This window comes from Elgaria multicarinata, chromosome 1 (genome assembly GCF_023053635.1).
Source record: "Elgaria multicarinata webbii isolate HBS135686 ecotype San Diego chromosome 1, rElgMul1.1.pri, whole genome shotgun sequence".
NCBI lineage: Eukaryota > Metazoa > Chordata > Lepidosauria > Squamata > Anguidae > Elgaria > Elgaria multicarinata.
In genome coordinates, this window is record NC_086171.1 from 94716860 (window position 1) to 94729543 (window position 12684).

Below are 12684 nucleotides of genomic sequence, written 5' to 3' on the forward strand. Positions count from 1 at the left end.
ACCCTCTCTCAAGCAATGGATCTGTGGTTGCTAGGATGTCATCTCTCACTCAGGATTTAATCCTGGATTAATGTACCAACCTAGCATGTATCACAGAGATCTGCTTGCATGAGGGGGTAAAATTATCCCAGCTTTGGCTGCCAGGGTTTACCATGTAGCAGCAGGAAGCTCAACGAGAATGAGCTGCAACCCAGAAGATGGGGAGCTGAAGTTGTAGTGGTCATTTGGGATTCCATATTCCACTTTTCTGCCCTGCTGCCCAACAGCTCCCCTGCCTGAGATAGCTGGGGTGGTCTTGGGGGTGATGATGGAATTCCCAAGGCTTGTGGTTCTGGGGAACAAATATCTGTGCTGAGATATTCCTGTTGGGGATCTCCCAGGATTTAATGGCAGCAGTGAGTCTGTTGCATGTGACAGGACCCTAATTAGTTTATTGGCTCAACTCAAAGTGCTCTGTCTAAACATGGTTTGTGATGAAGTCCCCCAAAGAACCATCTTCTCCCACATGAGCATGCTCTGTTGTGTGTTCCATCAATATACAATGCGCATGCACATTTGGTTGGAACCAGGTAGAAGGCCTTCTCTGTGGTCACATTCAAGGAGACCTGACTGGTTTGTGCTCTCTCTCTCTCTGGGCGGATCTACACAGCGCACTGAAAGCGCTTGCATGCGCCTGCAGTGCGCCCCGAAAGCGATTGTGTAGATCCTGCCCTGGAAGAGGCAGAGGAGGCGGCGGCTGGGGAATCCGGCCGCGTCCTTGCTGCCACTGCCGCCGCCGCCCACCTCCCCGCCGGCCTCCTGCTGCCGGCAAAAGAGCCACTCGGCGGAAGAAGGCGGGCGGAGAGCGGAAGAAGCTCTCCGACCCGGGTGGCTCTTTCGCCAGCAGCAGGAGGCCAGCGGGGAGGTGGGCGGAGGTGGCAGCGGCAAGGACGCAGCCAGATTCCCCAGCCTCCTCCTCCTCCGCCTCTTCTTCCGCCTCTTCCCAGGCAGGATCTACACAATCGCTTTCGGGGTGCACTGCAGGCGCACGCAAGCGCCTTCAGTGCGCTGTGTAGATCCGCCCTCTCTCTCCCTGATGGCCTTTTGCTGCAGTGCTAAGATCTTGTTTTAATCTTTTGCCTGATCCTCCTGATATTTTTAATGTTGGAGCTATTCTGTATGGATTAAAATTTTTAAATGTTCAATTCTCTGCAACTCCCTACCACTACAAAGCAAAGCAATTAATTGTTTACAAAATAACGCTGTCCCATGCGTGTAAGAGACCACATAGACCACAACATGACAGAATGGGTTTCTTACCTCGAATCTGAAGGTTGGAGAAGGTTTGCACTGGGATGGTGATCCTGCAGAGAGGCAAGGAAGGAATGATGAAAAGTGTTTGTTTTGGAATCAGGTCCTACATTTTTTTCTTCCGTCCCCCACCACTTTAATTAATTCATTCTAAGTTGTATTCTGAACAAGCTGGTAAAATCCTAGAAGCTCAGGTAAAAAAAGAAAGAAGTAAGTATCTCACAGTAGCAGATTAGGACATGGAAATAATTTATGGTCCTCACCTGCTTTCCTCTCCCTCTAGGAGTTTGCGGTAGGTGGCAATCTCAATGTCTAATGCCAATTTGACATTGAGGAGGTCCTGGTATTCCTGAAGGTGATGAGCCATTTCCTCCTTAAGGCTTCGTGAATCTTCCTCCAAATGAATCACTGTGTCCTGATAACTGGCAGTCTCAAGAACGTAGCGGTCTTCCATCTCCCTCAGCTGCCTCTCCAGGGATTCATTCTGTAATGAAGAAAATAGGAGAGTTGCTGATGAATGCAAGAAGGCAATAACCTGTTACTAACCTGCATAGGGGAAGAGACATCCACTGGCTACAACTGATACGAGGAAGTTATGAATGCTACCAGCAATGTCAATGACAACAATGCTTAATTTACTTACTGCCTTTCTGCCACATTGCTCAGTTTAAAACAGTTGGGCAACTTTCAGAGGCCATACAGTGCTGCAAAGTACCCAAAAGTGATAGAGCCAGGAAGAGATTTCATCTTGCCTAAGAATGTAATGTGCTTCTCTGCCAAAGGGTGGCTACAGATGGCTACATGCCAGATTTGCATTCCTTAATGTGCATCCCATCATGTGTTAGCAGACAAAGGGGAAAACTTTCAACCAATAGAGCATCGAATGTAACCTATGACTCATGAGATTGTGCACCTTAATTTGAAAATTGAATGTATCTTGCTAATCCAGAACTGACCAATGGAAGGGTTAGAAAGAGACTAACACCCTCTTGTAGTCAGGGCCTATATATACTGTGAGATTCCTTTGTTCTGTGTGCCTCCATTTCGTTTAAGTGGAAAGCACCCCCATACTGCAGTATCAGAAGTAAATGGATTAGGTGCATTCTCCAGCCTCGTTTGTTTGATTCGCTGCTAACACGTCAGGGTAGCGAGCCTTTAACCCCTGGGTGAGGGACAACAAAAGGAAAGAAAAAAGAGCACCCCACCCCCAAAATCGGCAGTTAGAGAGTTTTCATGCTAAATTTAACAGTCATCCCTAGTGGTTAGGGAGAGTTCAATAGGTCAAATGTAGCTCACAAACTAGCTAAATTTGGCCATTTGGGTGTTCCATATAGACACCATTTTTTTCAGGGGGGCTGCATGTTGTTTAAAACAATGGATTATAGTCAAAGAGACAGGATATAAAAGAAAAAAGAAAGAGGGAAAGGAGGATCAGCTTATTTGGGTGCCCACCAACATTTTTCTACTATTACATAATGAAGTTATATAATGACCAGGTGGAATGTCACTGCAGGAGATAGTTTTGAGAGAATAAGAGGCAATGGCAGTTGGTCCCAACTGGCTCACCTCGTCTGCTACATCAGCTAGATGGAACGGCCACTGATGAAGGCAGTTCTAGGCGAGGGTCAGCCAGTTGGTTTCAGCTGAGCCAATGGAGGGGGCCTCACTGTCTCACCTCATCCTCTGACGGAGTGGTTGAGGTAGAATGGTTAATTTTCCCCACTCCACTGTGGTTATGTCCTAACAACAGAAACTACATGCAACTAGGTCCTCTGGACATTAAATCTCTGCCTTTTTCAGCATCAGTTCCACCTACTGATCCTCTCAGGGACTCCAAATCACAGGTGAGGGCCTGCAGTTGCCGGCGATACTCATTGGCTTCTTGCTTGGCTAAGCGTAAGGCCTCAATATTTCGTGCCGCTGCATCAGTCAGGTCTGCAAACTATAAAATAGAAATTAGTTGGTGTTAAATGTTGCAATCCAAGCTTAATTTATACATAAAAAAGCATTTGGGGTTAACCATGTGTGGAAACTATACTCTTTGACCTTCAAATCCTTCACCTCACTTTCTAATGCACAGCCAATTGTGCCCAAACCTTTATACATTAAGGGTACTTTCCTATGGTCTCTGGAGAGGGTCCCATGGAGCATAGGCTATTTCAGATTCTCTCTCCCAAGGCTGAAGACACTCCTTTGATCTCAGGAGGTGGAATCAGACATCTGCCCCCTCCTCTGCCCCCTTGCAGCCATTGCAGGAATTAACCACACTGTCTGCTTTCCAAAATCTTGGAATCAGCAATCTTGGATGATGTCATAGAGGTCAAAAAGGGGGTGTTGCAGTGGGCACAGAAGGGAGGGGGAGAGGCCAGGTTCTGCAGAATCCTATGGACTCTCCATCAACTGTCCCCATCCACTACGGGTAAGTGAGCTAAGAGACCCAGTGTAGCTGGAGCAGGCGGGGTTTGGAGGAAGAGGAACGGGAGGCAAAAATAATATCTGTCCTCCCCCCCCCCCCCACTGCCAGCAACAACCCAGCAGGGCATAGGATTTTTGGAAGCCTCCAAGTTTGGAGCCTTCCATCTAACGGGTAGCATTCTGATAGGATTGTGCCCTAAGAGAGTCTTTGACTTCTGCAGCAGTGGTAGCACCAAAGTCAAAAACAAAATGGGAAGTACCAATCATCACAAGTGTATGGGAGTTACTATTTGCTGATAATGAGCTTCTTCAGATGAGTGTTTTAAGCACACTCGTGACTGGCCACTCACAGATCTTTGTGGGTCATTTTAACAATGCTGTGTTCCTCCTGTTTGTCTCCTGCACCTTCCGTCATTTTTTTCGTTATAAAAGAATCTTCATTAAACGCAACTCTTCTGAGCTATAACATTTTTTATAGTGATTTCCTGCTATGTGCAGGGGAAGTTTCGCTATAAAATGCCCATAGAGGGCGCTGTCCCACTAAACTGAATGGGCCACGTGGTCGCTTCTCTTCCTGCTCTCTTCCTCCGCGTAATTCAGCTCATTGCAGAAGTGGAAGAGATGCAGCTTCAGAGCCAATGGTAAGGGAACGTGATTCCCTCCCAGGAGCTCAAAGCCTGCAATTCTTCTGCCTTATGCTGTTCATGCTACAAACATTACTGGTAAATAATACAAATTATTAATCTCCATATATTTACTTCTATTTTTCTGCTGTTCCTGAAAATGCTAACAACAGATGTAGCTGTACAAGAGCAGCTGAGCCTTGGATTACTAACCGCGTAGTCCTGTCCTAATTCCTGTGAGCATAAGAAGAATGACCCACACCCTTCCCCAGTTCCTGCTGAAGCAGTCTCACCCAAATAGCAAAGAAAAAGACTAGAGTGACACACAGCCTGAGCTTCCACTACTGAACTGAAAGCTGCCATTGGCTATGAGGTGCAGCAAGAGATATCATGCTATCCCACACATCGCAATGGTGCCTGCCCTATTTGACTGGCAGACTCATTCAATTTAATACCAGAAATACCAGCCAGAACTGCATTGGGACTGGGACTCTTGGAGCTCCATCCGACAAGCATTTCATTGCACACTCGTTACTGGGCACTCAAAGATTTCTCGGAGGTCCCTCACATGACGTTGTCTGCCTCCCACATGCCTTCTGCCCCTTCTGGCCTTCCTTGCGCTGCAAGAAAAGCCAGAAAAACTCCAAAATATTTTTTAAAATGAAGTTGCTGCTCTCTCTTGCTGTGTGTGGGAGAAGCAGCGTGATTACAATGCCCAACTAAATGGGCCTTGTGCTCCTTGTTTACTTCCTGTTTTCAAACAGGAAGTAACTGAGCAACGACGGAGAAGCAACGGTAGCCAGCATTTTTTCCTAGATGTGATGGAGCTCTCAGTCTTGTTACATTCCCTTTTCTTGCCCCCATCCCCGGTAGTGGTGCTGTACCTTGGACTTATACCATTCCTCAGTCTCATGCATGTTGTTTGAGGCCATGGATTCATACTGAATGCGGATCTCACGTAGGGCAGATGTCAAGTCTGGCTTGGCCAGGTCCATCTCGAGATGTACTTGCTGCTGCTGCTGCTGCAGCTGCTCCTGCAGCTCCCGCAACTCCTGAGGGGAGACAGAAGAGTCATGAAACCAGAAACATCATACTGGGGTGGCACGAGGCAGGGCTTCCCAAAACTGAGGTGATTCAATCTCAGAGAATAGAAACTCAATAGGATTAGTTTACATAAATAACAGGATGAGGTGTTTAAATTTATAGTTAAATTTAAAACTATAATAGAACAGTTATATTCCCAAAATACAGCTGTAGTGGTGGTAAACGATGGACTCACTGAAAAAATACGACTAGCCAGAGGTACAAGACAAGGATGTCTGCTCTCGCCGGTCCTGTTTGTAATGGTTATGGAAGTATTGGCGAATGCAATAAGAGATGATGGAGAGATAGAAGGAATTGGAGATGTAAGGGAAATAAAATTGAATATGTTTGCGGATGATACCCTACTGACTATTAAGAATCCAATAAGAAAAATAGATAGAATTAAACAACAATTGAGAGAATTTGAAGAAGTTACAGGATTAAGAATAAATTGGTCCAAATCAGAGATGATTTTGTTTAATCATACTAAGAAGGAAGAAAAGGAATGGGAACGTAAGGGAATAGAAATGAGAGTTAAGGAACAGATTAGACATTTGGGAATTAAAATTACAAAAAACTTAGATAATTTAGAAAAGGAGAATTTAATGAGGTTAAAAAAAGAGGTATTAGAAAAATTGGAAAAATATAAAAGATTAAATCTATCTTGGTTTGGAAGAATAGCATTAATAAAAATGAAGATTTTAGCAAAGATAAATTTTGTGTTTAGGGTGTTACCAATAACAATTTCAGAAGCTGAGATAAAAAGTTGGCAAAATATTATTAATAAATATTGTAACGGAGATAAGAAAGCGAGGGTAAATAAGAATAAATGGTATTTAAACCAAAAAAAGGGAGGATTGGGTCTCCCAAATATAAAATTATACTATGCAGCAAATAGGTTAAGACATATTGTAGAAGCAATTATAGGAGTAGGAGATTTAGATTGGATGGAGGATAAAACTACATGTAATGTAGAGATGAGTTTGGAAAATGTTTTTTTTAAGGAAGGAGGGAGAAAGTGGGTTGAAAGTATAGATAATCCACTCCTGAGGTTTCAATGGGAAATTTGGAGTAAATTTAAAGGGAAGCTGCTTCCGAGCAACTCTCCCTTGTCACCGGTAATAATGTTAAAGAATTTCCCAGAGGAACTGAAGGGTAGATTAAGTAAAATATTAAAAGAGAAAAATAAAATGAAATTAAAGGAAATTAAAGACATAAATACAAGAGAAGATATGGAAGAGCAGTTAAAGGAGAAAAAATTATCTTGGTTAGAGTTTATGCAATTAGAACAATGGAATAAAAAGTGGATTAAAGAAAATAGAGTTTGTAGAGAAATGACGAAGTTTGAGGAGTTAATAGTAAATAAGGAAAAAGGTAAAGGAGGAAGTATAGTTTTAAAAGGGTTAATGAGCGAAATATATAAAATATTGTTAGAAAAGGGGCTAATGGATAGCTCAGGAAAAACGGTATGGGAGACAGATTTGAAAGTACAAATAGGGCGACAGAGCTGGGAGGGACTGTGGAAACAAAGAGTGTTGAGAAGTATGTCAGTGAGAATAAAAGAGAATTATTTTAAAATTTTGTGGAGGTGGTACCTGACCCCGATTAGATTGAATAAGATAAATAATCAGCATTCAGCAAATTGTTGGAGAGGTTGTGGGGAAAAAGGAACGTATTTACATATGTGGTGGGAATGCAAATATGTACAAAGATTATGGAAGAAGGTGTTTTTTGAAATTGAAGAAATAGTGGGAATGAAAATAGAACAAACACCAAAAATTGCATTACTGTCACTATTTGAAGATTTAAAATGTGGAAAAGAAATTAAAGAATTGATATCGAGTTTGCTGACTGCAGCACGATTGATGGTAGCTAGGAACTGGAAGATTCAGGGGGAATATTCTATTGAAGAATGGTATAAAGAAGTTTGGGATATAGCTATTAATGATAAATTGACTTGTGATATTAAGTGGAGGAAAGGTATAACGAAAATAAATGAGTTTGAAGGAATTTGGAAACAGTTCCTAATATTTGTGTTTTCTAAGGGAAGTGGGAAACCGCCAGCGGAAGAAAGTATGAGATTTTGGAAGCAGGAATAGATCCCGAGGTGGAGGGTGGACTTATATGTTAAGAAAGATTATATTTGTAATGATAGGATAGGTTATAGTTAATATTTACTCAATATATATGTACTCAACATTTATTCAATGTATGTAAAAAAAAGAAAAAAAAAGAAAAAAAATACTAATAATAACAACCACAATAATAAGGAGTTGAACCACAATGAAAGCCTGCCTGACTTCACTGAGGAGGGAAAGCCAGGAGAGCTTGGGCTATGGGGTGTATAATAAATGTAATAAATAAATAAGTAAACAAAGGAGGGGTGGAATTAAAAGCAGCAGTGTTGCTGAATCACAACAACAAGAAGAATTTTTTTTAAAAGGCTATGTCAGTCTGTTACCAGTAAGAGGAAAGTGGACGTGCCCAGTGGGAGGGGGAACTCTGCCCATTTGACTGGCCCTGTCTAGGGACCAGTCTTTAAGAAGCTACCTTACACTTCAACTCATGACAGGCATAGTAGCTTCTTCCACTGGTTAATCTTTGGAGGCTTCTGATGACCCTCCAAGGGCAGGAGTGTGCACCGGGCATGTCCACATGCCCTAGGGGACCTCATCCCCTTGCACCACATCTATTCAGTTGTTCACCAATGTTAGGGTCGGTAGCAGTGCTGTGTTTCCTATCTGTTATTTATTTGCTTAGTATATGATTTCAGGTTGTGTTTGTGCGTTTGGTGGGGCTACTGTTTCAAAAAACACTGGGAAAAGTCCATTCAGAGGCTAAGAAAGAAAAGTTTCCCAGTATCCCAAGTTACTAAGTTTCCCATTTTGCTTATCCCCCCCTCCAACTTTGGGGTTGGAGGATGCTTCATCAGGTGATCATGATTGGGAGTTGAATCTGCCTCTCAGCACTTCAAAAAAAGGTACCCCTCCAGCTTTTTTTACCCTATTTTTTTAAAAAAATATAGCAAGCAAACTGCAGCACGCAAAGTGCTGAAAATAGACACAAAGTGACACCCACATACGACTCTCTAAGCACAGCGAGTTTCAAGGAGGTAGCTTGAAAAACAAAAAAGTTATCCACGAATCTTTTCCACAATGCAATCCTATGGGGGGAAAATCCAAAATGGTGAACGGAGCGCTCCGCGAAAAGAGGAAGAAACCTCATTTAGTCCCCGAAGAGAGAATCTAAGTGGTTGATGGTCACTGCCAGTTATGGAATCAACTAGGAAGAAGGAGCACAATGACTGGAAGGCATAGGAGATCAGTACATAATCAACTATACTCACACCACCGTTGTTTATATAAGTAAATTCTCCAACTGATTGGTCCAGTTGTGAGCCATTGATTATCATTAAACTTAATTTAAGGACCAGAGCAAAGAGAACAAGGCTGAAGTCATTAATCTTTTTGTCTTTGGACTTCCGATGTTCAGTAGCTTCACACAATTCATTTGGAATGCCTGAAGCCCTAGCAATAGCTTGATTTGAGGATCCTTTGTGCACATTGAAATTGCCAACAATCACAAGTGGGACCGTTGGAAATTCATGTTCTAGTCCACCTAGATAATGTTCAAGCTTACACCAACAGTCTTCAACATAATGTGAGCTCCTAGGGGGGACTGGAGGAGGCAGGCACCATCGAGGCCTGCTTCAGTTGGACCCCCCCCCCACAGGGCTAACTGACATCTTCACCCTGTGGGGAAGAAGATGCGAGGGAGACTGGAGCAGGCAGGCACCATCGGGGCCTGCTTCAGTTGGAAAACCCCCCCCCCCCCAGGGCTAACTGACATCTTCACCCTGTGGGGAAGAAGATGCGAGGGAGACTGGAGCAGGCAGGCACCATCGGGGCCTGCTTCAGTTGGAACCCCCCCCCCCTCACAGGGCTAACTGACATCTTCACCCTGTGGGGAAGAAGATGCGAGGGAGACTGGAGCAGGCAGGCACCATCGGGGCCTGCTTCAGTTGGAACCCCCCCCCCCCCAGGGCTAACTGACATCTTCACCCTGTGGGGAAGAAGATGCGAGGGAGACTGGAGCAGGCAGGCACCATTGGAGCCTGCTTCAGTTGGACACCCCCCCCCCCAACAGGGCTGACATCTTCACCTTGTGGGGAAGAAGGAGCTGTTGGTTTGCCCCTCCATTGGGAGATGAGAGGACAGAGCAGGGCCTTCCCACCAGCCTAAACAGTCTCCTTAATTTCTTTTTATTTTCTCCCTCTTCCCTCCCCATCCACTTTTCCTTGTGTGTCACGTCGTTTTTTTAGAATGTAAGCCTGAGGGTAGGGACTGTCTTCTTTATTGATACATTGTAAGCCGCTCCGAGAGCCTTTTGGCTGAAGTGCGGGATAAAAATACTCTAAATAAATAAATAAATAAATAAATGTTAACAAGAATGTAGGATTGTTGTGAATTTTTACCAAGGACGGCCACAGCAAATGGAGTCAACTCTTTAAGATGGATAATAGAATTTATTTATTTATTACATTTTTATACCGCCCAATAGCCGGAGCTCTCTGGGCGGTTCACAAAAAACTGAAAGGGAAATAGATATCAATATAGCAAGCCCACCACTAAACCTACCCTTTGTTAGAGAAGGGGATGCAGAACTTGAGTCGGACACATAACCTGGCAGTCAAATATCTTGATTTAACCAAGTTTCTTGGAACAATAAAATTTGAAATTGGTTAATATAGGATAGGAAATCAGCATCCTCTAGCTTATTTTTCCATCCTGCTATGTTTCAAGAAAAGCAAAGAAAATCTGTCTTAGGTTGAATTAATAATCAATTATAGTTTGGAACCTGTGTTTCAGTGACAGTTTCTTCCGCTGCTATTAATTAATTCTCTGTCAGAGAAGGGCTACCATTTAATTGATGTACATCAGCAGTAAAGGTGACTTGTTTCCCCTTCTTGGGTCCTTCCATTTCATGTGGCTCTAGTTTCCTCATAGCTAGCCAATTTGCCATTGTTTGGCGTGCGTGATCAGAGATAACATTCCTGTTTTTAGAAGGAGTCACAAAGGATATTAAATCCTCCTGGGACATTGGTTCTTGGTCTGGATTCATCACCACTCTACTTGATGCTGCTAACCTTGACCTTAATGTATCTAATCTATCGATTATGGCCTTTTTTTCATTCAGAGGTAGGCATTTGTAAGAACTAATTAACTGCTCTTCCTCCGGAATCCTAGAGGCATTAGATGAAGAAGCATGTAAAATAGCCTTTTCTGGTAGAGAAGATGGGCCAGGGAAGTCTCTTGAGGCTGGGGATTTTCTAGTCTCAAAAAGGGTAGAAGAGGTAGTCTTACTGCATCTAAAAAAACTCTGGTAGAGATGACATCAAACCTAGCTAAAAGAGCCTTCTCCTTCATAATCATTACTGGTATTTTATCAGATCTAAACAGTAAAATACGTTTTTGCACTAGTGGAGGAGCATACAGCTTATCCGTAGACATTAAATCAATTTCCTTCAGTGGTAGTTGTAATAGATAACTAAGGTGTCTTTGTATAGAAGACAAGGTGTTCCATTGGATAATACAGTTTCTGTTAGGGTATACAGTTAAAGCTATCCTGTTAGGCTGCAGAAGAAGATTTGAAGCAAACTGAGAGCTCACAAATGCAGGTTGCTTACCTGTAACTGTAGTTCTTTGAGTGGTCATCTATGCATTCACACATATGGGCTCTGCACCTGCGCGGAGACCTGAATCGGAACCTCTACTAGCTAGGTAAACGTTTTTGGCTGGAACCCCTCCCCCACGGTACTGCGCATGTGCTCGGGGTTCCTGCCCTTACTTCAGTTTACAGGAGTCCGACATTGTGTTCCCATAAACATGAAATGTAGTATCTAATAACAACGTATTCTTATACACATAAATATATATGTATGCACCACCAAGCGGGGATGGTGGGTGGGTTGTGTGAATGCATAGATGACCAATCGAAGAACTACAGTTACAGGTAAGCAACCTGCATTTCTTCATTGTGGTCTCTATGCATCACACATATGGGCGAGTAGCAAGCTGACAAACCTGGAGGTGGGTTGGTGTGTCATCTTAGGACCTCGGAGAGCACTGTCCTCCCAAAGGAGCAGTCTTGACATGCTCGAGTGTCCAGTCTGTAGTGCTTGACAAACGTGGATGGGGTGGACCACGTTGCTGCCTTGCACACCTCCCTTAGAGGCACTCCTCTGCTGAATGCAACCGAGGTTGCCACAGCTCTGGTAGAGTGAGCTGTCACTGGTTGCTGCAGTCTCAGTTTAGAAATTGAATAAGCCAACTCGATTGTCTGTACAATACATCTTGACAACCATTGGCAGGACACAGGGAGTCCCTTACGTGGCTCTCCATAACAAACAAACAGCTGTTTGGTCTTTCTGAAACTTTCAGTCCTGTCCTTATAAAAGGCGAGAGCTCTTCTCACGTCAAGCATGTGTAAAGACGTCTCCACCACTATTGTGGGATTAGGGAAATAGGCAGGCAGGATGATGTCCTGTGATGTGTGAAAGGTAGACACTACCTTGGGTAGGAATGTTAAGTCCGTGCAAAGCACAACCTTATCTCTATGAAAGATTGTATAAGGAGGGTCTATTCTGAGAGCCCTGAGTTCACTTGCACGCCTTGCAGAAGTTATAGCTGTCAAAAATATAGTCTTTAGCGACAAGAGTCTAAGATCTATTGTGGCCATAGGTTCAAAAGGCTTCCTTGTGAGAGCGTGAAGCACAACTGACAAGCTCCACGATGGGACACACTCCTTGACCGCTGGTATAGTATTTTTTAGGCCTCTCAAGAATCTCCTTGAAGTAGGGTGAGAAAAGGGTGAGAACCCATCAATACCCTTGTGTGAGGCTGCAATTGCTGCTAAGTGAACCCTGATGGACAATAGTTTAAGTCCTTGTCGGTATAGTGAGAGAAGGTATTCGAGTACCGTAGAGATTGAGCAAGATTCTGGAATCTGGTTTATTCGTTGAGAGAATTCTGAGAACCTCTTCCATTTTGCAGCATAAGATTTTCTTGTCGATGGTTTCCTCGACGCCAGCAAAATGTGGTCCAATGTTAAAGTTTCGATACGGAGAGAGGAGCGGGTGTTATCCTCCACGCTGTCATTTTGAGTGTCGAGAGATCTGCATGTCGAACTCTGCCTCGGTACCGAGATAGCAGCGTCAGTACCAATGGGAGTCTGATGTAGTTGTGTCTCGATAACCAAAGGGCGTGGGGAAACC

At 43.6% G+C, this 12684-nt stretch overlaps 1 protein-coding gene across 1 annotated transcript in view; it reads right to left on the bottom strand.

Moving 5' to 3' along the window:
* Window positions 1-12684, bottom strand: part of GFAP (glial fibrillary acidic protein) — an 88294-nt gene that overhangs the window by 40787 nt on the left and 34823 nt on the right. Inside the window, exons 4-7 of the mRNA XM_063132872.1 lie at window positions 5213-5380; window positions 3107-3232; window positions 1554-1774; window positions 1300-1343 (exon numbers count right to left, since the gene is read on the bottom strand). Coding sequence (XP_062988942.1) covers window positions 1300-1343; window positions 1554-1774; window positions 3107-3232; window positions 5213-5380 — 559 coding nt within the window. The remainder of the gene's footprint in view (window positions 1-1299; window positions 1344-1553; window positions 1775-3106; window positions 3233-5212; window positions 5381-12684) is intronic.